General features: G+C 48.0%; 3 protein-coding genes across 7 annotated transcripts in view; all 3 read left to right on the top strand.

Moving 5' to 3' along the window:
• GRB2 (growth factor receptor bound protein 2) overlaps positions 1-6,359 on the top strand; it is a 50,578-nt gene extending 44,219 nt beyond the window's left edge. The window contains exons 4-6 of the mRNA XM_080560782.1: positions 118-240; positions 2,543-2,711; positions 4,084-6,359. Coding sequence (XP_080416908.1) covers positions 118-240; positions 2,543-2,711; positions 4,084-4,269 — 478 coding nt within the window. The 3' untranslated portion in view covers positions 4,270-6,359. The remainder of the gene's footprint in view (positions 1-117; positions 241-2,542; positions 2,712-4,083) is intronic.
• Positions 6,360-7,480: 1,121 nt separating this feature from the next.
• Positions 7,481-16,975, top strand: SLC25A19 (solute carrier family 25 member 19). 2 transcript variants are annotated; one of them, XM_080560774.1, is made up of 7 exons: positions 7,481-7,600; positions 7,779-7,906; positions 8,388-8,543; positions 9,344-9,514; positions 10,495-10,678; positions 11,755-11,885; positions 13,098-16,975. In XM_080560774.1, exons 2-7 carry the CDS (start codon positions 7,781-7,783, stop codon positions 13,296-13,298), a joined length of 969 nt encoding a protein of 322 aa, XP_080416900.1. In that variant the 5' UTR covers positions 7,481-7,600; positions 7,779-7,780; the 3' UTR covers positions 13,299-16,975. The 2 variants fall into 2 exon arrangements, with proteins under 2 accessions (XP_080416900.1, XP_080416899.1); XM_080560773.1 differs by lacking the exon at positions 7,481-7,600 and having other exon boundaries at positions 7,711-7,906.
• MIF4GD (MIF4G domain containing) lies at positions 14,143-23,994 on the top strand. 4 transcript variants are annotated; one of them, XM_080560781.1, is made up of 6 exons: positions 14,143-17,670; positions 20,013-20,148; positions 20,908-21,017; positions 21,334-21,489; positions 22,213-22,305; positions 22,982-23,994. In XM_080560781.1, the coding sequence occupies exons 2-6, from the start codon at positions 20,067-20,069 to the stop codon at positions 23,207-23,209; spliced, it is 669 nt and encodes a 222-aa protein (XP_080416907.1). In that variant the 5' UTR covers positions 14,143-17,670; positions 20,013-20,066; the 3' UTR covers positions 23,210-23,994. The 4 variants fall into 4 exon arrangements, with proteins under 4 accessions (XP_080416907.1, XP_080416904.1, XP_080416905.1 ...); XM_080560778.1 differs by lacking the exon at positions 14,143-17,670 and adding an exon at positions 17,844-18,000; XM_080560779.1 differs by lacking the exon at positions 14,143-17,670 and adding an exon at positions 17,918-18,118.
• The last annotated feature ends 40 nt before the right edge of the window (positions 23,995-24,034 follow it).

Here is a 24,034-nt window from a genome sequence, read left to right as displayed (position 1 = left end):
TGCAGTTTAGGTAATTCTATAAGGAGTCATTTCACCTCGGTGTGAATATCTGTGTCAGGCCCTCGCATGAAACGTTTCGAGTTCTTAAGTTTCTGTTTTCTTTTCCTCACTCCACAGGTGGTTTTTTGGAAAGATTCCCCGAGCAAAGGCTGAAGAGATGTTAGGCAAACAGAGACATGATGGTGCCTTCCTCATCAGGGAGAGTGAGAGCGCTCCTGGGGACTTCTCTCTCTCAGTCAAGTAAGTAATGCCCAGAAGCGCTTGTGTGGTAATCGTGACACCTAATGCCCATTTTCACTCATGGATAAAGGATGGATGATTGCTAGCGCTGATGAGCAGGAATATTTTTCCAGATGCCTTATAGCATGCCTGTTCTTCCAGTGATATGAATTTTCTTACTCCATCTTCTGTCTTTGTGCAGTACACTTCCAAATGTCTTTTGTGGCTGCTTGGCTCATACTTTGGGGATATTCGTGTTGTCTAGCACTGGGACATGGTGCTATGAAAGGAGAGGCCCCTTCCATCGCTCAACAGTGCATTACACCTTCATAGAGAATCCTTCATAGAGAATCTCTCTAGTAACACAAAAAAAAGAGGAACATTAAGGAGGAACAGTTCACGTCCTTGAGCAACCTTTCTATAAGTACTGGCTCTTAACCAGCAGGAGTTCCTGACAGGTAGCACAGTATAATGTGGGCAGTGTCAAAGTATTTCACACTTTTGAAGTCTCTATAAAATAGAGGTATTAGAAACTTGAAAGGGTATGGGATGTAATTGAACATAAGGAGAGGGGAATTCTGTCCTCAGCAGTTGATTTTCCCTTTTTCTTTATTTTTTTCCCCCTCATGTACCAGAAGTTAACAAGATTTTCAATCTATTTTAACAATAGATTTAGATCATTCATGCAAGATTCCTAGTTTGCTGTATTTTCTGTGCCTATCAGTGATCTGTCTTAGCAGATTATTTTTTTCTGGTCGTCTTTGGTCTGTAACCAAATTTTCATCATCCTGTACAGCAGCACCGAGTCATGCCAACAAACTGAATTAAGCAACTGATTTTAGAGTTGTTCATATTTCTGTTGGATACAATAATCTGAGCTGGAATACTAGATATGAATGGAAGCTTCATTCCAGACATTGCATTCCTTTATGAAACCTAAGGTTGTGACAGCATAGTTCTGCCTGCCTGTTCAGTGTTGCCACCTGGTGGTAATATCTCAGTTGCTTTTTTCTGTTTAATTTGGAAAAGCTTTTTCTCCTTCCCTGAACAGTGATCTGCAGCATTTGAAGTGGTGAGAAGCTCTCAGGTTGAGGAAGGGGAGCAGAGGCAGTACCCATGAATTGTTTCGTGTTAGCTTTGTCACCAAGACAGTATCTACGCTTTCAGCCATGGTATAGAAGCTCTTCATGCCAAGTGGGGAATTCTTGCCTCCTGTTTTCAGTGTTTTAGACTAAAGAAAAAATACTGGTGTGCTGTTCATCTGGAAAATCCTGATGGACCCTCTTTGGAGATGCTCTTTATTTAGAATAAAATTGTTGGAAACGTAGCTTCAACTGGATGTCATCATTTGTCAGAAAAAGTTGTTAAAGTAGAACTGAAGTTGCTCCACTACTTGTGAACATCACCTTGTAAGGGTTTTTTGTGCTGTTTTTTTTTTTTGAAAGAGTGGAGAAATCTGTTTTGCAAGATGTCCTTTTGCATAAGTCCAGACTAGCTGCCAAAAGAGATGATCCTACCCTCCCTGTGGCAGTTCTTTTCCCAGCAACTTACCTTTGATAGGACCGGTGCTTGTGTACTGCATTATCACACAGGCACAGCGGTACTGTGTGAGGGAGGGATGGGCTGAGACTGTGAGAAGTGCAGGACCTTAGCAAGAGTAGCACGAGCTTGAAATGGCTTTGAGTCAATTGTGAAATTGCTGTGTCTGAAGAACTAAGCTGAAGCACGTGTGCAACTTCCACTCCACATTTCCAAATACAAGATTTGGAAGGTGCTGTGGTGCAGCTTCTTTAATGTGACCTTGCGCTTGTACCTCAAAGTCCATGGCACGTGCCCTAGGTATCCCGGGCACTGCCTTCAGCAGCTCAGGTGACTGCATGCAAGCATCAAAAAGTACATGTGCTGGATGGCAGCTATGTGGTAATGCAGCGTAAAAAAGCTGAAATAACTGCACGTGCTATTGGAGAAGGAGTGTTGTGACACCAGAAGGCCTCAAACGTCTGCAACTTCAGAGTGGTTGGAAAAGGTGGTTTTAAACTGAAGACCTGCTATAAGAAGAGTGCATCTGAAGCTTGCAGGATTTTTTAAAAATAATTTCAGTATTTGAATTCTTTCTGTGATCACTGATTTCTGTAAGATGCAACTGACAAATGGTTTTCAAACATCTTTACAACAATGAATTGGTATTTGTACTATCAGTGTCACCAACAGATTTTACTGTGCCTCAAACCACCTTTTTGTACCCAACTCTTCATGCTCATGATCCCAGAAGAATGCTCAGTGACTAATAATGTGCTTTTCTGTGTTCTTCACTCCTTCCCAGGTTTGGAAACGATGTGCAGCACTTCAAGGTGCTTAGAGATGGGGCTGGCAAGTATTTCCTCTGGGTGGTGAAGTTCAATTCTTTGAACGAGCTGGTAGATTATCACAGATCCACATCTGTCTCCAGGAACCAGCAAATATTTCTACGGGACATTGAACAGGTGCCACAGGTAAGACCAGTATCCTCATAGAGCATGTTTTTTAGGCTATTGCAACCACAGTCTGGAGTGGGATTACATCTCAAAGAAAATGAATGGGGATGGAGGAAAGCTGACTTCGCTTTTTTTTTCCTGTTGAAGTGTATTTTTGGATCTTGTTGACAGAATTATACTGGAAAATTAGCTGGATGTTTGTGCAAAGCCTACCTGCTAACTCCTAGTCTCCCCTTCAGTCCTGGCAAAATGTTGTTGTTGCTGCTTGGACACTCGGCTTGTGTTAATGTTTATGGTTACTGTTGAAGTAAGGTCATCTGATTCCTGTGAATTAAGAATGGGTTTACTACTGTTTTAGGACACGGTAAGAAAGGACAGTTCTATTTGCACTGGTTCATAGCCAGAACTACCCCCTGGTAGCAGTGAAGTTTTGGTACTTTCTCAAAGAGGTGGCTACAGGTGGTGGCATATGGAACATCTCTAGCCTGCTGTTTTGAATCTATCCAGCGTAAAGAGGAACCAAAACCTCCTGCTATGCATCAGTAGAGCAGCTTGTGTGTATGTAACTCTTTTTGTTCCATTTCCCAGGGCAGTCCAAATGTTATGTTGGATATAACTGGATCTTTTGTCAATTCTGGATAAATCCATTGGCCTCTAACTGCAGCATTCTAGTTCTAGCTTGAAGGGGCCGGAACCTCACACTTGTTGGTGCTCTGGGCAGCCTTTGCCAGAGTTCATCTGAATTAACGTACAGCTCTGCACAGTTGGGTCAGTGATGAACAGGGGATGAGAAAAGAGCTGGCTGAGAATGACAAGCATGAAGATACCTTGTTAGACTCCCAGTTTTAAGAATGCAAATGCATTTTTAACTTAACCTCTAGCTTCTCCATAACAATGGAGACATTTGCTGACCAAACACAGTGCTTTGTGGCAAAACTTCCTGATACTGGAGAGGTTTAAGGAAAATGTGTAAATGCCAATGTCCAGCTTTGAGGGGGAACTTTGTGTATTTCACTGGTTAGGTAGGTTATTAATATTCATGTTGTTGGTTGCTCTAAACAGGACAAATAAGTAAAAAGGCCATTGTAGTACAGTACAGATTTATGGTAAGTAGTGAACACTGGAAAATAAATAGCAGAACATCTGAGACATCTGCTGTCTTTATTTCAGGGTTTTCACAGAAATTTGACTTTTTTCTAAGGTCTTCTATAGACCATGCTTTCCTTTTTTGTCATGTTACAGATGATGGAGGCTGGCTTTCGGGAAAATGAAACAGCCCAAGTGTTTACTGTTAAACTCTGGTGCAAGTTAAAATCCTGCCTGAGGGACCAGGTGTCTCGAGTGCTGTAGATGATTCTCATTTTGCGTATCTTTTTCTTTCCCCTTTCAGCAACCAACGTATGTTCAGGCCCTGTTTGATTTTGATCCCCAAGAGGAAGGAGAGCTGGGTTTCCGCCGCGGAGACTTTATCCAAGTCCTTGACAATTCTGACCCCAACTGGTGGAAGGGAGCCTGCCACGGACAGACGGGCATGTTTCCACGCAACTATGTGACCCCAGTGAATCGGAACATCTAGAGATAAATATTAGAGATTATTTAAAGAAACGAGAGAAACAGTAAATACACATACAGAGCCTAACTGCAGCCAGTGACCTAAAATCACACGGCGATAAAACCTGAGTCACCTTTCACCGTGAGGTGATCCTCCTTCACAGTACGGAACTTCAGGGGTGGGGTGGGGGGGGAAGAGTTCAACTTACACGCCAAAACTTATCTTAGGAAAAAAAAAAAAGAGAAAAAAGAAAATAACAAATTTCCTCAGCTGCTCCTGGGTTACCCCCTTTCATTCACTCTTCTTGTTTCCCCCTCCTCCTCTGTCCATCAGTGCATGAAGTTTTAATGCCATATAAAGTCCTAGCCATGCAGTTAAAGGAAAAGGGAGAAACTCTGCTGGTATTTTCTCTCTCTGCAAACGGTCTTCATTTGACATGAAGGGACATGAGAGAAGAACCAAATCCACAGTCCTGCCTTTAAAAAAAAAACAAAAATCATCAGTCTGCTTTTGCCTTCAACATTCAGCTCTTCTTGCCTGGGAAAGATGAGGTGTTGCTCTAATTTTTGTCTCTTCTCCTTTGGCACTTTCTTCTGAAGCTCAGCAGCTTCCAAGCAGGGGAAGGGAGAAGAGTTATGTGGCTTTTTGTTTTGTTTTTTCTTTTGAGTCACAGAGCTGCTTTCAGAAACTCCAACCTACAACTGAAGTCTATTAATGCTGTGCTGACAGCTTTTTTGTTTTTTCTTAAAGGTGTACGGTTGAGCACATTCTGTAATTTTTTCCATAGTGCCTTTCCCTTATTTTCTTTTTTATTATTTTTTAAGTTAAAAGGACAGTCCAGAGCTTTTCAGAGGGTTTTTTTTCTGCCTATGTGTAAATAAATACTTCGGGGCGAGGGGTGTAGAGGAGGGTGGCTTTATCAACGGACACTTGAGAAAAATCTACAACCAGAGATGGAGCTTTAATCTTAAGATTTGTCTTACTGTTTGACTTTCCTTATTCCGAGGGGGGGGAAAAAATCAAGGCATTCAGTGGCAGCTTAGGCTGCTCAGTGGTGGGGAGCTGCAACCAGGAGCCTCAAAAGATATAAGAGAAACCGGGAAGGTATGTCCAGGGAAAATGAGGAAGAATATTTTGGGGAGGGAGGGTTAAGGGGGGGGAATTTGAGAAAGAGTAGTCCTGAGATGTCCTATAAAATGTACATTCCTTTGATGGAAAACTTTATAATGCAGAAAAACCTCAAGAAATAGTGCTTGAAACCATTTTATGCTATTAGTGAATGTTTCTACGTGATGCATGTAATCAGCCTGTCTCTTTTGCCTGGATAGGGAGTATTTGCAGTCGTGTTGCTCATGAAAAGTGGGGTTGGCATCACTGTTCTCCAGTTTCTCCTCCCTCCTCAGGTCAGTGTTACTGTTAAAGTAGATTTCCCCCCACCTCGCTCCCCATTCACAGCAGGCTGTGTGATGACTGTAATCCCCACCCCTTACCATAATGGCATTTACTGTGGCCATTTGCTCTTCCACCAGAGCAGTGTGACGTTAAATTGGATGGGAAGAAAAGCTATCAAACCACATTGCTCTCTGTGCCAATCTTCACTTGCGTTATTTTTCCTTTTGGTGGCCGCTTGGCCGTATCCCTTCACCCCACCAACGAATCCAAAAACTGCGGTGGAGATCTCCTCCCGCCCTGCATAAGCATGGGCAATCTTTTGTTGGAGGGTGCCTTTTTTTGTACTAAATGTTACAAGTTTTATTCCTGAGATGGACTCTGCCTTACACTTTGATTTTCCAGCAGATAAAAGAGAGAGCTATCCTGTAGAGTATTACTTTCTCCCCCTCTCCTTGCTAGCTGTCACTCACTTTCTTCCTTCTTTGTAAAGTGATTGGAAAAGGAATCTATGGCATTCTACACCTGGACCATTTGATTGTTTCCTTATTTTGGAATTGGTGTATATCATGCAGCCTTGCAGACATATGTCTTGTGTGTGTATATATATTAAAAAAAATCAGTGTTTAAATAAAAAAGGCCTATGTACTTAATCCTTTAACTCTGCAGCAGCATTTGGTAGATAGTAATTAACTGTGAATAATAAATATACATTGAATTCTTCACTTGAGCATCTGTCTGTTATTTCAGCTGACCAAAATATAGCTGATCGAGCTAATTTATAAGTGCTCAGCCTCTGTAGCATCACAATTAGGTCTCAGCATGCTTAGCCAAATTCATGTTGCTCTTTCAATCTGTCAACCGAGAACCGTGTCACTTAACCACATGTGCTGGTGTGAATAGCGAAGGGGGGAGAGGAACAATCAGGTCGCTGTCAGAAGGGCAAACAGTATCTATTAGTGGAGTGGGAGGGTGGCACTTGAGCTTTTCTTCATCTGCTTTTTTTCTCAGCTCTTTTTGTAACCACTCGAGCGGCCCTGTGGTGCTGACTCTAATGCAGTAAGGAGCCAGTAAATGAGAGCGATACGCTGGTTATTTCTGGAGGGTCTTGCTAAAGGACAGAGGGAAAGATGAGCATATGGCTTATGTAACAGCAGCAGCTCCAGTTCAGACTGTCACAGAAGCTTTGGCTCTGCGTGGTCAGTGCCTTACAGATCGTTTTCAGTTTTCTCTTGTTGCCTAAAGAAATGGAAGAGATGGGTTGCGCTAATGAGCGGTGTGGGCAGCTCTGCAGGTCGCTTTTCAGAGGCTGCTGCTCTGTTGGTTCTGCCACTTCTCGCCAGCCTCCTCTCACAGGCAGGTAATGCCTCTGCCTTTTGTAGTGGGTTTTAACGTACAATAGGAAGAGGCCCACTGACATAACAGGCTTTTAGTGGTTACTCATAGTTATGATCAAATACAGATAGTAGTCAAGGAGTGAATCAGAAATGCTAGCATATTCCCGTTATTAGTTTTCATTTGCGCCAGCGAAGTCAGTATAGAAATTATTCACAGTATGGCTTGAAGTTTTGGGCACTTTTTTACAGTGCTATAGCAGGACATGCTCAGGAGCGTGTTAATTCGTACCTTGAAAAGTTTAGCAAAACCTTTTTTGTGCTTCTATAAAAAGCAACGTGCCTGCTGCTGTGATGGTAGGTTACGGTTAAGGAACAGCTGCTTTCCACTTAGGGACTCTGCTCAGACCTGCCGTTCCCCTCACCCCCCCCCCCCCTCCCCAGCACCCCAGGGGCGCTGCTCGACCCTCAGCAGCCCCGCACCGCCTTCATTTCACGACCCCGATACAGCGGGAGGGGGGCGGCAGGGCCCAGTCCCCCCTGAGGTGAGCGGGGCTGCGGGACTACAACTCCCAGCGTGCCCCGCGGCGCGCAGGCGCAGCGCGGCGCCCGGCAGGCGGCTGAGGCGGCGGGTGGGGCCCGCGGCGGGAGCCGGCCGGCACCGAGCGGGCCCGGGGGGGGCGAGGGGAGGCTGAGGGGGGGAGTCGGGGTGAGGGGAGGCTGCGGAGCCCGCGGGGTGAGGGGCGGTTTGGGGGCGGGGGGCTGCGGGTGAGGGCTTGGGGAAGGGTGCTGAGGGGGCTCCCCGGACAGGCATGGTGGGCTACGACCCCGAGGCCAAGTGCGTCTCCACGGTGGAAGCGGCCGCTGCGGGATCAGCCTCCGGCTTCGTCACCCGCGTCCTGGTCAGTCCCTTGGATGTCATCAAGATCCGCTTCCAGGTACTCGGCTTGGGGTTGGGGGGGGCAAGGAGCCCTCGTGGAGCAGGGCTGGGGTGGTGCTGGGCGAACGGCTCGCGCCTGCACACAGCGCTAATTCTGCGCATCGGCCTTCGCCTCTGTCAGATGCAGGTCAGGCAGCGTGGCAGGGCTGGCCTGCACCTACCAGTTACTGACGTGACTCGTACATCTCAATGGGATCATGCGTTTTCTTACTTTGTTCTCTTTTTCTAAATGATCTCAATCATCTAGTTTAATTTCCACTGTCAGCCCTACTGATAGCCTTTGCATTGTTTGTATGCTTTTACTGTTTAGAGACCTACGTAAATCGCGTCCCAGTCAGGTCTAGGTGTGATTCTGAGGAAGGCAGAATGTCTTCGCTTAGCATTGGTCGGCTCTTAGGGTTGTGAGTTCCTGAACGGGACACTTCAGCATCACTGAAACATGATGTGGAATTGAAAATATTTTTTCGGTTTTCTTCCAGCTTCAGATTGAGCAGATCTCCTCCAGAACCCCGGGGGCTAAGTACCATGGCATCTTGCAAGCTGTACAGCGCATCTTCCAGGAGGAGGGGTTGGCAGCCTTCTGGAAGGGCCACGTTCCTGCCCAGTTCCTTTCAGTGGGCTACGGAGCTGTTCAGGTAAGGTGACCAGACATCAGCCGGGCCCAGTGTACCTCTGTAGGACTCTGCTCTTCAGACTGGCTGCATGGGCAGATGCAGAAAGGTAGAAAGGTCTAGGTTTACCTTGGCTGATTCGAGGCAGCTCTAGTCACAGATGTATCATTGTATAATGTTGGTGTCTAATTCCTAAATTAATTTTCCTGAGCTTGCTGAACGGAGCTTAATTCTGCCTGCCCAGCCTGGAGCACAGCAAGAGTAAACTCAGTTTGCTCTCTGTCTGGTGTTGCAGACAAGCCTGTTTGCTCCTGACACTTGGTTTAGCTCTTAATGTTCTAAGTCTGTGTAGTTTTTTTTTGCTCTGGTTCACATTTTCTTAGCAAGCTGTTAGGGCAACACAGTCAATGAGGCTGAATTGACAGTATTTTGCACAGCATTGTTATGCTTTATTTTTAAGTATTAGCAATATATTTTATGATCAGTGGTTCAGAGAGTAATGGGTACCGTATCTCTAACATAGCAAATACTTTTTGGGATATATAGAGCACAAAGATGAGTTTTCACAGCTCTAAATGCCAGATGCACCAGAAGTATCAGAGATCAGAATACCACAAGCATTCTTAAGGCCACTCAGTGATTTTCACAAGGCATTCTTTGAGCACATGCTCCAACAGGTTGCAAATTGGAGGACTTTTGAAGGACAGAGGGAGGAGGTGGTTACAAGCTGTGGGTGGAGCTCTTGGTGAGATGAAAGAAGAGAAGGAAATCTGTGTCAGTGATAAGAACTGACTCCTTGACCTGTGTTTGTTTGTTTCTGTAAGTTCATGGCATTTGAAAGCTTGACCAAACTGGTGCACAATGTCACCTCATACAATGCCCGCGATTCCTTTGTGCACTTCATCTGCGGTGGACTGGCTGCTTGCACGGCCACTGTTGCAGTTCAGCCCGTTGACACACTACGCACCCGCTTTGCTGCTCAGGGTGAGCCAAAGGTATGGTTCTGAATTCGATGTTTGGAATTATTATCTATCGCAGTAGCAATTTTTCATTTGTATGGATACGGGAAGTACGGAAAAGTACATAACAGTCTGTGGGTTAGCGTAAAGGAGCAGGTGCTTTTGTTGGGCAATGTTTGTGTTGTTGCCAAGATATCTTCTGTGCTGTTGACATTAGCTTTCTTAATTATGTTTTGCTGGGCCTGTTTTTGTTTGACTCCTGACAGGTGATCCAGAAAGGAGAAGCTGTCCTTATCAGGATAACTCGATTTTCGTTTTGGCTGTTGGCCAGTTACAGAATACACTCCCTAGCCAGTTGTACGTTGCGTGTTTCAAACTTTCCACTTACACAGAGTCATGTTTAGATCATGGTGGGGGTGAAACTTGAAACCTTTCACCTGTGTTTCTTACCCTTTCTTATGCAAGAACTGGTCTCCATGCTAATTAAGCCTGTAGTAACAAGACACGTGTGAGTTTGTATCACAAGCGTTTCTGTTTTTTGTCTTAGCCTGCAGTAGAATCACAATATGTATTATATTAATTCTGTTGCAGGACCAAGCAGAGCTGTTAATAAGAGAATTAAGTAATTATGGCAGTGATGCAAGTGGTCTCAGTCCACAGCTCAGGTCTGTGCCTTGTTTCTTGCCCTCAGAAGCACAGCTTGGATGTGGGATGTGATGTCAGCCCAGGCCTTTCAGTGCAGAGCTAACGATCCATTCATTCAATTAGTCTCTTGTGGCTCAGACTTAGGTTGGAATTGTCAGCTTTATTAAAAGAGCCACAAGGGCTCAGCTAAGAATACTGCGTGAAGACATGCAGAATCACTTTGTTCGTCGCTCTGTGCTGAAAACCAGTCAGTTGTATCTTGGGCAGCGGGAAATTCTTATCCTCTTTACCAGGAAATATCCTGACCTTTTGGGCTGATGTTTTTAAGCCTGTTTTACTGGTGAATCAGCAGCATCTTCTTTATTGTCTAGATCTATCACAACCTTCGCCATGCGGTGGTGACCATGTACCAAACAGAAGGGCCTCGGACGTTCTATAGAGGTTTGACCCCCACAATCATTGCCATCTTCCCATATGCTGGTCTCCAGTTCTCTTTCTACAACACTCTGAAACAACTGTCTGAATGGATGATTCCGGCTGAAGGAAAGGAAGGAGGTAGGCACTTGGGACAGTGAAGTCTGTGATCTGGAAGGAAAGAGAGGGTGAACACTAGTTTGGGAGACTGTCATAAGCTCAATTTTCTGTCCCGTCTGTCCTTTTTCAATGCAACCTCTGCAAAGCATCTCAATTTCCCATCTTTTATTCTTACCCCTGCATGTATACTGTACAAGTAAGTAGAGTGAAGTTTACAAATAACTCATTTTATGGAATGGCCGTGATGGAAACATGGTTAGATGGGAAACTGAAGTGTCACAGGCCAGAGGGTGTTCTTTCTTGAGCTGTGTCACATTACTCATACCATGGGAAGACCGTGCTGGCATAATCTTTCTCTCAATTTCAATAGTGCTGTACAAACAGGACTCTGAGATTTCCTCAGTAAATCTGTCTACGGGTTCCAGCACAGCTGCTAGAGCAGAGGATTCATTTAGTCTAATTTAAAACTACTTGATTTGATATTCCTGTGTTGATTTCCAGCTCCATTATAAAAGAGCCTCGTCTTGATGCAACCTGTCACCTTGACAATTCTGGAGGCTAGTGCCTCCCAGAGAGAGAGTAGATGCTGGGTAAATGTGTTTAGGTTCCTCAACAGAATTTCTTCAGATGGGGGAACTAGACTTTTCAATATCATGTCTGCATATGTACTTTTAAATGGCTGATACTGATGGTGATCTTGTGCTGTGAACTCATGTATGTCAGGAAAAAGGCTAATACCATAAAATTAATTTCTCACAAGACTTTGTGAAATCAGGCAGTGTCAATGTGTGACTTAAATTGACTTACTGTGGATGGGAGCGAGCAGTCAGAAGCGCAAGGTTTCCAGTGGGAAACCTTCCTTTTACTGGGAGCCATGAAAACTTTTCTATCCGGTAGTGACAGGTTCTCTGGTGACTCTTTCTTTTGTGCATTGCCACTTGGTAGGTAAAAATCATAACTCGGTGCAATGATGGTGTGATTTTAAAGGGTCGTCTTGTGCAAGGTTATTTTAATTTACCTCTCATGACTTTTTAATCTGAACTTCCCGCTAATCCTCTTTTCTCCCTCTGCTATCTTCTCCCCTTTCTGCTTCTCAGGCAATGTTAAAAACCTTGTTTGTGGCAGCTGTGCTGGAATCATCAGCAAAACCCTCACTTACCCTTTTGACCTGATCAAAAAACGACTGCAAGTGGGTGGCTTTGAGCGTGCCCGAATAGCCTTTGGGCAGGTGAGAAATGTTTGAATTGCCTGGTTTTCATGAGGGTGGATTCACATCAAGACAAGAAGCCAGTCATCACTAGAATGCAGTGGTGATTCACCAGTGGTACCTGTTGTGTTCATATACTGGTTGGCAACTTCTGGGAGCTAATTGTTCTTGTTTAATAATGGGAATAGCTCTGTGAATAAATTGATTTATGATATTGTCCAGCATACCCGTGCCTTGCCTTCTCTTCCATCTTCGTCAGGCAGGCTGTCTTGGAGCTGGGGATTAGTTAGTCAGACAAATGGGGGTTGATTTCCTTTATTCTTCTGCTTGCTGCCTGGTATTTGTGATTCAGGAGCAAATGACTGGCAGGGGATTACACTGGCTTTATGCTGGGATCGCCTGCCAGTATCCTTTTCTGCAATTATTGTTTTGATGCAAAGAATGGGCACCAAGTGTTCAGCATATGTCTTATGTACCAGAACATCCTGAAACTCAAAGTAAATTAAATGCTTCTGGTGTTCTTAAGCACCATCTGCAGCACCTGGAAATATACTTTAGGGCATATACAGATCTTTCAAGGAGCTATCTTTTTTTCCCTTAAGAGTAGAAGTTTTCTTTTTTTTTTTTCTTTCAAATTTTGTGGATCTGAGGAGTAAATCAGTCTGTACCTCAAGAAACTTTGGGACAGGAATTTGAAACCTTAACCCATTGCATTGGATGCTTCTTTTCTTCCAGTGAGGTACAGAATTTGTTCTTAGCACTGATGTGTCACGTTGTTAAACCTTCATGGTCTGAAGTGATGACATACAGACAGCTAATTTATAGACTTCTAAGTGCTGTAGCTGTGTTTTCTGCATGTCAGAAAACTGAAAAGCTATCTCTCCTTAGAGAGTGAAGAAGATGGCAAACAATAGCAGCACGATCTGAAATAATTGCTTTACAAACTCCTACCATAAATAATACATGCTGTTGTGGCATAAAGATTTTATGGGCATTCCGTTAGAATGATCTGCTCAAGCCAGTGCTGATGCAAAATGCGTACTTTCTCTCTAGCAGCACGAACAACCTGACTCTCTGAAACTTTCAGGTAGTTATAACAGTAGCCAGAAAAGCATTTCTGGGATGCATGTCTAGATTATGTTTCTGTGGTATAGCTCGGGGCTCTCTGTGTTCTCTCCCAGGTAGGCTCTCTTGGGTTTCTTCTCCTTTAACCTTTTCACCATTCTTTCCCAGGTGCGGATGTATAGGGGTCTGCTGGACTGCCTAAGGCAGGTCATGCGAGAGGAGGGCCTGGGTGGATTTTTTAAGGGCCTTTCGCCCAGCTTGCTGAAGGCTGCTGTCTCTACTGGCTTCATCTTCTTTTCCTATGAGCTGTTCTGCAGCCTGTTGTGTGCCCTGAAGAACACTGACAGCACCGAGAGGAAGGAAAGCTGAAAGGGGCATGTGTTTGGCTACCTGGTGTTCTCCTGGAGGAGGGAAACTGAAGGCTTTGCTCTGTCTGTATCATGTTGGAAATGTCAGAGCTCCCAGAGTTCCACCAGCCTGGAGGAACTGACGTCCTGGGACCAAGCAGGAGGAGAAGATGACTGCAGTTCTGCTAACGACACTGAAATGCTCTGCTGGAAGCTGTTAAACAGAGCACTTGTTTGTTCTGTCTCCTCTAATATCAGCGCACATTTAGTGCGGGGAGGAACCAAGCATCCAGCTACTTAGCAGAGCCTGTGCTCTGCAAAGACACCCGGGAGAGTGGGTGAATTCCTGTGCTTGCACAGGAGGGATCTCTGACCACAGAGAGGGATCCTGGCTAGCTGCTGCTGCTTAACCGACGTGATGCCACTTCTTAGCACTAAATCTGCACAGCTTTATTTATTTCCTTGCTTATGGTCTGCTGTTGACAGCGTATTCTTTTCTCTGTGTTGCACAGGTAGCTCTGCACCGCTGTTGTGAAGTCAGCTAAAACCTCTTTAGTGTGCACAGAGCCTTCGTTTTCCTTTTCTTTGCTGCAAATTTTGTCTTGATTGCCACTCACTGGCTGTGTGTCCTCAGCCACTTTAAACACAGTATCTTAGTGGATCGTGCTGACTTCAACTCATTCTGGTGAGCTTGGCTGTATCGTAAGTGCCCATTTCTCTTCCTGTGTGTCTTGCCATATCTCTCTTAAGGTTTTGCACTGTTTTGGTCACGCTTTTTCCAAGTAGACCCTGAGATGAAGAGCCCCGCTTTATGGGGTTTCAGCGCACAAGCCCAATTCTTACTACAGGGTGTTTTGCTTCCCTGCTGAGTGAGTAAACAAATGCTGTGTAGAGTTTTAGAAATATTTAATCTACATTGGAATACTGAAGGAAAGTCCTGTGGAAAGTACTGAAGTCTTTTTAAAAAAATACCACCTTTGAATGTTTCTAGACAGTATCTCTGTATTGGTCTCAAAACATTTCTGAACCTCAGTCCTACAGTGGTGCTAGCAAATGAAAATGTTTTGACAGGAATAGCTGAAGTGACAGAACTGAACATCAAATTGGAGTTTTTCAACTGGTGTTAAACGAGAAAAGGACTATTGAATTATAGCTGGAGAAGTGTTTTTCTTGAGTTTCAAAGATTTTACAAATGGTTTTAAAAAAACACTCTGAATTATGTAAAAGGGAAGAGAGGAAAATGACTTTCTTCCTCCTCTTTTATTCTGTTTTTTTTTCAAGCTGAGCAGGGCGTAGCTGGACCAGTGTGTGGAAGGCAGGCCTCCAAGGAAGATCCAGTGTGATACAAAAGCACGTTAGTCATCTGGTGAATGGTAAAAAGGGCAGAGCACTGCAATTATTTTGAGGATGGTTTGATGGTTCTTCTCTTAACAACGCAGTTCTCTGTGGCTTTCTTTCAATATTCAGGGTGTTAATCCCAAATGGTCTGGCCAAATTCCAGCATGACCAATTCCATTCTGTTGACGCAACTTCTCCTGGCAATGTGGATTGCGTATCAGTGTTACTCACTTATCCTGAACTATTGTGAGAGGCTGTTTTTAAAGAGCAGCTGTTTCACTTGTGGGTGAGATATCCAGCGAGATTCCTTGCAAGCCCGGGGCAAATAAGCAAAATAACTTTGTGTCTGCTGTGGTTTGAGATCTGTGAGTGCACAGTGGCTGTTTCACTGCAGATGACTTTGAGAACTATATAAAATTAGATCGACTGAGCAGTGTTAGGTAGGAGGCTGATATATGAACCTTTCAGAGTGTTAAATGCATGCACTGAAAAGATGGGCAGTTTTTCTCAATATTCCTTGCATTTCTCCTTTAAGCAAAGTTTTGTCAAAGTGCCTTGATTCCACTGGCATTTTTCTGTTACCTAGGTTCTTCTGAGAGCTCCCCAAAACGTTCTTAGAAATGTTTTGCATTTGTTTACTGTTTATCCGTTGTTCTTGGAAGACATTGTAGCCTGTAATGTCTTGGAATACATCATAACCAGTGAAGAACTTAGCCTTCTGATGTCCTTTGGAGGCCGAGAAATATCTCGTTTCAAAACAGGCACGAACAGGTTGGGATTGTTACTGCCTTTTGGCTACTGCTAGAGAGGAATGCTGTCATGGTTAGCAGGGATAGGACTGGCTACAGCAGAAGTTTTTCCATGCTGACCTAGACCTCCATACCCCTGTAGGAAACGTGGACCCATCCATCCTGTTTAACATTACAAGACTCTTGTTTTCCATGTTATGTGAAAGAGCTGCTGTTCATCTGCACACAATAGAGGGAAGCTGGTTAGGAACTCAGCGGTGGGAAATGGAAGCTCTGGAACAGAGGATGATTTTCTTTGCTTTTCACAGGGGTCAAAGACTAAAGAGCACAAAACTGTGCTGTTAGGGTGATGTCCCTGGAGTGCGCTGCGAGGTGATGCAGGCAAGGAGCTTTCGGGTGCGTACAACCCGACTGCTCCACAGAGAGGGCAGCAGTGGAGAGTGCAGAGCAGCTCTTCTCTGGGGTAATTTTTTCTCCACCCTGCATTAAATGCACTTGCCTCCAACAGATGGCAAAGTCGAAGTTTAAGTTGTGCCAGTCTGGTGTGGACTCCAGAAGAAGCACTCCGTGGGCAGAGCACTTTGGTTCACAGCCTGGTTTATAAATCCCTTTGCGCTGCTAAGTATAGGCCTGTAAAGGCAGCTGCTCTTTCAGTGAGGGGAGGAGAAAGAGGTGATGACCCTAACTGTAGAACATGAGAAGCTGCATCTCAGTCACTTTGTCTCTTGCCTTCAGTCAGCAGCATCCGTCCCTCTGACGTGCACTTGGCTGATGGGGAGTCACTGCTGGGGAAGGGACTGTGACAGGAGCGTTGTTTTCTCTTAGGCGTGAGACTGGTTTCGTGCAAAGAACTAGGGGACAGGTCTTACTGCTGATGCTGCTCCAGCTAAACCCGCTCACGCCACTGAATCTAAGTTCTCTAGAATTAGAGGAGCAGGAGACAGGAGAGAGCTGTAGTCCCCTTGTTCTTCCATATGCTGGAACAGAATTTTTCGTAGAAACTACACACTGGATCAGCCCACTTGAAGCGAATCCACACAGCGGGTGACGTGCCGCGAGGCTGCTGGGTTGGCTGGGGTTCACTGAGGCAATGCTGTCAGTGGGGACGTGCGTTGCCTGAAATTCCCCTCCCAAGCCACTCAGCAATTTGTTTTCTTCTAGTGCCTTTTCTCATCAGGATGTCCAAAAGCACTTTGGCAGGTAAACGTTACACGCAAGTCACGCGGTGGTTGTGGGATCCACCACAGCTCTTAGCCTGCCTCGGGCAGGACCTTTACGCACAAACTCCGCGATGAATGCACTGCTTCCTCTAGCACTGACCGGCTCTTTGAGTTCCTTGGACAGTCGTCTTCTCAGGAGGCTCATCCAGAGCTGTGTAGCATCATTTTTAAAACGAAATGAATGTTTTACAGTCGGTTCTGGAATGGGCTGTTTGTATTCGGGTTTAAGTTTTTATTGTGGTGCAGAACTGTCATTCTCTGCGGCGTTTTGCTGTGTTGTCCGGGTGGATCTTTCGCAGCTGCTGTAGTCTGAAAGCATCTGAGCACAAAGTGCACGAAGTGTGTGGCTACCTTTAGAAAGACTGAACATTAAATATTTTGTTATGCTCGTGCCTGGCTGCAGTTTTTCATTCCTTCCCTCCTGGCGGGTACGCGCAGTTGGACCTCACAGGACTACCGTGGCCCTCCTGCTGCCTGGAAGGGAAAGATAAGGAGGGCCCGCCCGGAGCAGCAGGAGCCGTCTGGTTTTCCCTTCCTTCGCTGGTTCCTGGGCGGTCATCACAAGCAGGCAGAGCCGTCCCTTCCCCGTGAGACACAGGTGATGCTTTCGACGCTGTTGAGAGCTGAAGGGCTCTGCGCAGCCCCATCCCACTGCCTGTCGGAGCCACGCCGTTTGTCCCGAGCCGCAAACCCACGGTGGATGAGTTCAGACTTTGTTTGTACCTAGCCAGGCCGCCCTGCGCTGCAGAAAATGTTGACAAACTGCTCATTCTGCATTTCCTGAGGCTGCTCTCCGTTCCCAGCAGCCCGGCTGCTCTGCTGCTAGCTAAACGCTGCTAAAGCTTCAGCCCCGGAGGGATCTTCCTCTGTGGGAGCTCGGAGAAAAAAATGTGAAGTGCGTTACACCCCAGCAGCGAGCTGCTTTAACACATCTCTTTCCTGATTTTTTTTTCCTCCTATTTTTATATACACACACACAAATTCAGCAGAAGGCAGACCTGTGCCTGCTCAGAGCCTCTCTTTCTGTAGCTCACCCGAGCCGGGAGGGAAAGCAACGCGATTTCCACCTGGAGCCGGAGGGGCAGAGGTAGGCGCTGCCCTCGGACACTGCCCGGGGGTGGGGGGGAGATGCCGGGGGGCAGCCGGCTGGGGCCGGGGGGGTCCCGGGGATGTCCCGGGGGGGGTCCCGGGGGCAGCCCCGCCGCCCGCCGTGGCCCGGCGCTTGCAGGCGGTGGCGCTGCGGCGGCTGCCGCCGCTCTCCCGGCTCGGCCCGGCCCGGCTCTGCCCTCCCCCGGCTCGGGCGAGGAAATGACCTAAGAGGAAACCCGGGCCGAGCCGGGGCTGCGGGGCCCGGGACGCTCCGGCCATGTCCCTGCGCCCCAGCGGCCGAAGGACGGAGCGGGGGCGGCCCGGCAAGGTCGGTGGGGCTGCGGCCGGTTCCCCCTGCCCTGCCCCGGGACCCTCCGTCCCCGGCGCCCTTCGGCTTCCCCCAGCGGGGCAGAGGCAAAGTTGGGGGTTCAGGAGGGCAGGAGGAGGTGGGACGGGGGTCCCGGGGGGCTGTGGGATGTCCCTCGGGGGGCTGTGGGTGCGTGGTCGGTGGTGGCAGAGGAGCCTCGCTGCTCTTCTCCCCTTCTGAGCGATGTTTGGGGCACGTCCAGCCCTTCCCGACGGGGATAACCCCGTAGGGTAGGGTGCTGCCATGCAGGGGGCTGATTCCCAGTGGAGTGGGGAAGCCAAACCCGACCAGGTCCTTCCCCAGTTGGCTCCTCTCATGGGGACCGTTTGCAGCGAGTGTTTACCCCTGGGAAATGCTGTGCCTGCTGTCACCCTTTGCCACCAGGCAGGCGGTGCCGCCAGCAGGACTTCTAGTGCAGACAGGGCCCGGCGGGTTTTGCACTCACACACTGTGTTTGCTGCGAGCAGGGTTATTTGGCCCCGCAGTACAAAGCAGCGGTGCCCATCCCCAGGGAGCCCTGGGGAAGGATGATCCCGGAGAGGCGCTGGGCGGTGGCGGCACAGACGCTGCCAGACGAGCTTGGGCGCTTCCTGCGAGCTGAGCGGAGCTGAGCTCTCGCCAGGTTCTCTCCACGCACAGCGCTGCCGGTGGGACGCGGGGCTACTGCTGAGCTCGGGCTGCAGCGCAGAATGCTCTGAGTGCAGGTACAGAGGGAGAGAGCCGGCAGAGTGCAGAGCAGAGGGCGGGTGGGAAGGTGTTTGCCAACCAGGCGCTGCATTGGGAGTGCCCGGCTGCTTGGGAATCCCTCCGGGGAGGAAACCACCGTGCAGTCCGGGGGCAGGTGGCACTACGCAGGTGAGAGTTTGGGTTTGTTGTCAGCCCCCGTGGGGCAGGGTCTGCCCTGGGCCTCCCCAAGAGGCAGGCGAGGAGGGCAGAGCTGGGCCTCTCCCCCGCCAGCGAGCTCCGCTGTCTGCTCTGGGTTATTACGTGCTGTGCCAGGGCTTCGTGGCAAGTAGGGGTCAGGCTGTTTGCGACCCGTTTCTGTGCCTCTAAAGGGCAATAGGCTCTTCAGCTTTAATCGGGGTAGGGACCTGTTTGCACAGAAGGGTGACTAACGTCCACGGAATTTCGACGAGCTGGCAAAACTCATTTGGCGGATTGCCTTCTCCCGGATTGCGCTGTAGGTCTGGCAGCCTGGCATTTTGCATCCAGCAGCTGGTCTCGTGTGTGTGTCAAAGGAAGCCCTTCCTCCCTGTGCCGGGTGTTACCCTCTTGCCATCTTTGCTGCACCACAAAGCAGAAGAAAATTAATCTAGAGAGTGTTCAGCAGTGCCGTTTGTATGCAGTGAGCTGTGCTTTGCTGCAGAGGGATGAGATGGGAGCTGTTGTGGGATTTGGATGAAGAGCTTGCTGTGTTTTGCTGGGAGTTGAGGGAGTCTGGCTCTGGTGCAGGAGAGAGGCTTGGCTCGCACTGGATAGGGTGGATTGGATGCTTAGGTGCTGGTTTGAATCTTCCCAGGCTTTGCGTGAAATTAGATGAATTGTTGTTTCAAAGGCACAAGGGAGTGGCTGCACGGGGCACTCCTGCATATGCTTCCCCACGGTATAGCCACAAGGAAGCCTAATGAAGGGAGGTAGTTGTTATATCTGGGGGTTGCCTTGGTGTGCTGTCCAGTTTGAACCTGCAGATCAATAGACTGAAGCGCATTTTTCACATCAAAAACATGTAAATGCTCTGAAGATGAAGCCCAGAAGTTTGTTGTCATAGGCTGTTAGGAAGCAAGGCTTAAAGAGATGTGGGAATGAGGCTTTGCTCAGATTTAGGGCTGGAGCTGGATGCCCTAATAACAGAGGATTTTTCTCGGGAGCTGGGGGGCTGTCAGGGTAAAAGCCTGGGCTCCAACACTAGCTGGGATTTGCAAACTGGCTAGGAGAACATCTAGGCCAACTAAACCTGTTTGCTCTTTTCCCAGGGGCTGCCACCAGCACATCTGTTCCCCTGATTCTGCCGTTGGAGGAAGCCGGTCATGGGGGAAACAGGCAGAGAAGAGTATAAAATACAGTCGTTTGACACCGAGACTCAGAAGCTGCTGAAAACAGCACTCAAAGGTCAGCAGGCTTTCTTGTAGCTCCTCTGCCACGCTCAGCTTGGCTAGCCGATGAGGCTGGGTGCTCGGACACCTTCTGCTAACATCAGTTGCCAAGTGCAGAAAAGCTGTTCTGTAAATGCTGTTTGTCCAGGACTGGGTCCCATAGGTGAAGCTGTTCTGAGAAGCTGTTTGCTCCCTGCCTCTTCTTGCGCCTCCCTCCACCGCCACCTCCCCACTCTTTAATGGTGCAGCCCTTCAAATCCAGCTCCTGGTTCTCAGGGAATTGTGCTCATCACTGTGACTTTCTCACGTTTCGGGCACCTTCCTCTCCTGCTTTCACCTCCCCAGCTCTGACCTCTCACTCCTCTCCCTGTACCCAGCTCCTGCTCCTCCCGGCCCCTGGGGTCTCCTGCTCACGTCTGTGGTCAAAGCCCAGGGGCAGTCTGCACGTCTGGCTCCTGCTAACCCAACTTCAAAGCAGTGCTGGGATTTCAGATTCAGATCAACTTCTTGCTTCTCCTTATTATCGTGCTTTTCTCCATCACTTCCCCATCTTGTTGGCTGTGTCTCCAGCCAGAGAGGACCATTGGAGATGGTATCTCCAAAGCAGCTGGTGTGCAAAAGGGGCAGTGGGAGTGAGCATGGGTTTTTCCACCATATAATGTGGTTGTACTAGGCTCCAGCTAGTGCTAGGCCAACCCTGGCTGCTTCCTAGGCACCCCAGAGCAAGCAGGGCACAAAATGTACTGGATCCTGACAGTGTTTCTCCTCTCTGCAGACCCCAGCAGCGTGGACCTGGACAAAGTGGCCAATATTATAGTGGACCAGTCCCTCAAAGACTGTGTGTTCAGCAAGGAGGCAGGGCGCATCTGCTACACCATCATCCAGGTAGGAGATCCTTGTGTCCAGACAGTGAAACGTCGTCAACCTGCGCTGGTTATTGCTAGGCAGGGGCAAGAGGGGCTTCTTTCCAGCCCTGCACTCTTGACCCTTCAGCCAGCTTTTCTCTTCTTCCACTTGCCCCCTGCAGTGGCAGGATCCAGCTGTTCAGCTGGTGAGTGCAGGCAGTTAGTTGCACCTTCCATGCCTCCCTGGGCATCGCAGGAAGGTATCTGGATGGTCCTGCATCACCCAAGTACCAGCACCCCCCTGCCCTTCTCACATCCCGATTTCATCCCTCCATCCTGCTTTTGTGGGGTTGCAGGCAGAGAGCAAACAAGTGGGCCAGAGCGTCTTCCGGAGGAGCCTGCTGAACCGGCTGCAGCAGGAGTACAAGGACAGAGAGGATCTGCGCACCCGGTCGCTACAGGCATGGATCTGCTACGTCACCTTCATCTGCAACATCTTCGACTACCTGAGGGTAAGGAGCTGGAGCAGGAGCACCCGGCTGCTGCCGCCTAAGGGTGCCAGAAGAGCCCAGGGGTCCAGGGCAGGGGTGTTGGACGCGTGTTACACAGTGCCCCAAGGCCACAGCTCAGCAGTGCAGGGGACAGAGCCAGTTCTCAGCATAAGGATACTCCCAGGCAGGCAGACAGCCTTGGAGAGGCAGAGCCAGCTCTGGGAATAGTCACAAAGTCTGAGCTTCCTTGTTTTGTACCCGATGTTTGAAATCCCCTGATTTGACTGCTCCTGAATGTCCTAGATCGAACTAGTTGCTGTTCAGTCCAAGGGGAACTGCATTTTGTTTAGTCACGTGGGTGCTCAAATCATTTCTAGCCCACGTATTGACGGAGTTTGTCTGCAAGCCTTTGCTGCAGTGTGTGCACTTGGATGCCTGCTTGGTGTACGTGTAAAAATGATGCAATTCCTGCAGGCAAGAAAAATGCTGTTACAACAAGCGCATTTCCCATGACTACCTGCTTACATTTAAAAATAGATGTTTTCACATCGTTTGTTCAGTTTCTCTGGCTCCTGGAGACTCAAATCTCTGGTCTGCTACATAAATCCCACCGATGCTGCATTTGGCAGCACAACTGAATTCTGCTTCCGTCTTTGAAAAGCAGCAGGGGGAGAATTCTTTAAAATAGCTGCAGCCTCTTCCCTTTCTGCCACCAAGCTGACAGTAGGTCCTGTGTCTTTACAGGTGAACAACATGCCCATGATGGCTCTGGTGAACCCCGTTTATGACTGTCTGTTCCGACTGGCACAGCCTGACAGCCTACGGAAGGAGGAAGAGGTGAGTGCAGGGAAGAGGGGTGCTTGTGTGCTTATTGTCCAGCCAAGGACCAGCAGAAAGCATGGCCCTGGAGGGATGCAGAGAGGGCTGGGGCAGAGGAGAGTTTTAAGGCCAGGCAGGAGCCTCCCTCCCCCATATGTGCTGGAAGACCTGCTGGACAGGAGGATTTGCAGCCCAGAAGGAAGCAGGATGGTGTTGGTTCTGACTCCCTTGCCTAGGATGCATGTCCTCCCTTTGCATGGCTTTTTCCCCCTGTTGCCCAAATGATGGGAGAGACCCAGCAGTCCAGCTGTTTCTCGAGATAAGGGCTGTCCTGCATTATGCAGGTTCACCTCCTGTCATGGGAGAAAAATGCAGACAAGGACTTTCAGTCCTTGTGGACATCTTGCAGGAAGTTAACATTTTTCTACGTGTTGCTGGTGCATTTTTCTCGTAATTTTGTTTGTGAGGCAGGGGAGTTCACAACGTGCTTTTCCAGCACTTTGCCAGAACCAGCACGCAGCCCCTCCTGCCTCCTGGGTCACAGCAACTTGTGGGAAGCAGAACTGTCACTTCTTGGAAATTCAGAGCAAAGGCAACAGCATGAGTTGGTCTATGAGTGACTGATGGGGACCTCCAGAGATATGCCAAAGCTCCCCCTACCTTTGTACTCAGCTGTCTTCTCTTCCTTCTGAAGGTGGACTGCTTGGTGCTGCAGCTCCATCGCATTGGCGAACAGCTGGAGAAGATGAACTCACAGCGGATGGATGAGCTCTTCTCCCTCCTCCGAGATGGCTTCCTTCTGCAGGAAGGGCTCAGCTCCCTGTCCCAGCTCCTGCTGCTGGAGATCATCGAGTTTCGGGCCGCCGACTGGAAGATGACGGACGCTGCCCAGAAATACTATTATAGCGAAGTGACAGATTAACCCCTCTACGGCAGAGGTGGAGAGATGTCCCCAGCACTTTCACCAGCAAGCTTCATACCAAGTTTGAATTTCTTCTCATATTAATGTTTTCCTAGCACTTCCTGTAAATAGGATTTATTCTGGCTAGAGCCTCTGGGCACATAACTATCAGTATCAGTCTGCAGCTGGTGCTAGCCTGACTGGATCTTTAGAGAGGTGGGAAGGGTAGGGCACGTTTAAGCCAGCAAGTTCTTCCACTCATTTTGTTTAATGATGTGCTGCTGCCAGCAAAAGGCAAGGAAGGCTTCTAGCTCAAACCAGCATTTCATACAACTGTTAAGGAAAGCACAGTTTAGGCTGCAAGCATTTTGGTTCACCCAAGAGCCAGCAGAGCTGAAGGAGGCAGAAGGGAAATCTTTCACAGCTCACAGTCCCAAAACAGGTTGTATCTGGTCGTCTGGGACAAGTTACAGAAAGTACTGTGGTCGGATGCCTCACAAACAGCTCATCCAAGTGCTACATGTCCCTCCTTCCAGCACGCTGGCAGCACCTGCATGCAACACAGCCTTCACCACTGGTCACTAGCCACCAAAACCTGCCACGGGGCAGCCTGCAGCAGGACAGGTCCCTGAGCACACGTAGCTAGAAACAGGTTTTATAAATTTTATACAGTGACTGTTTTTTCAAAATTTAGTGAGTTTCAAATACAGTATGTTTCTTATGAGACTAAGAATGGGAGAGGAAGAAAGAAACCAAAATAGTTTAAATAAATGTTTTTTTTTTTTCTAATAAAAGTTTTCCACTAACACGTGCCCTGCTTTCTCTCTGTACAGCTGTGAGCAATAC

This window comes from Anser brachyrhynchus (assembly GCF_964034855.1).
Source record: "Anser brachyrhynchus genome assembly, chromosome: 18".
Classification (NCBI taxonomy): Eukaryota; Metazoa; Chordata; class Aves; order Anseriformes; family Anatidae; genus Anser; species Anser brachyrhynchus.
The sequence above is the reverse complement of the archived record's forward strand: the minus strand, read 5'-3'. Positions and strand labels throughout refer to the sequence as shown.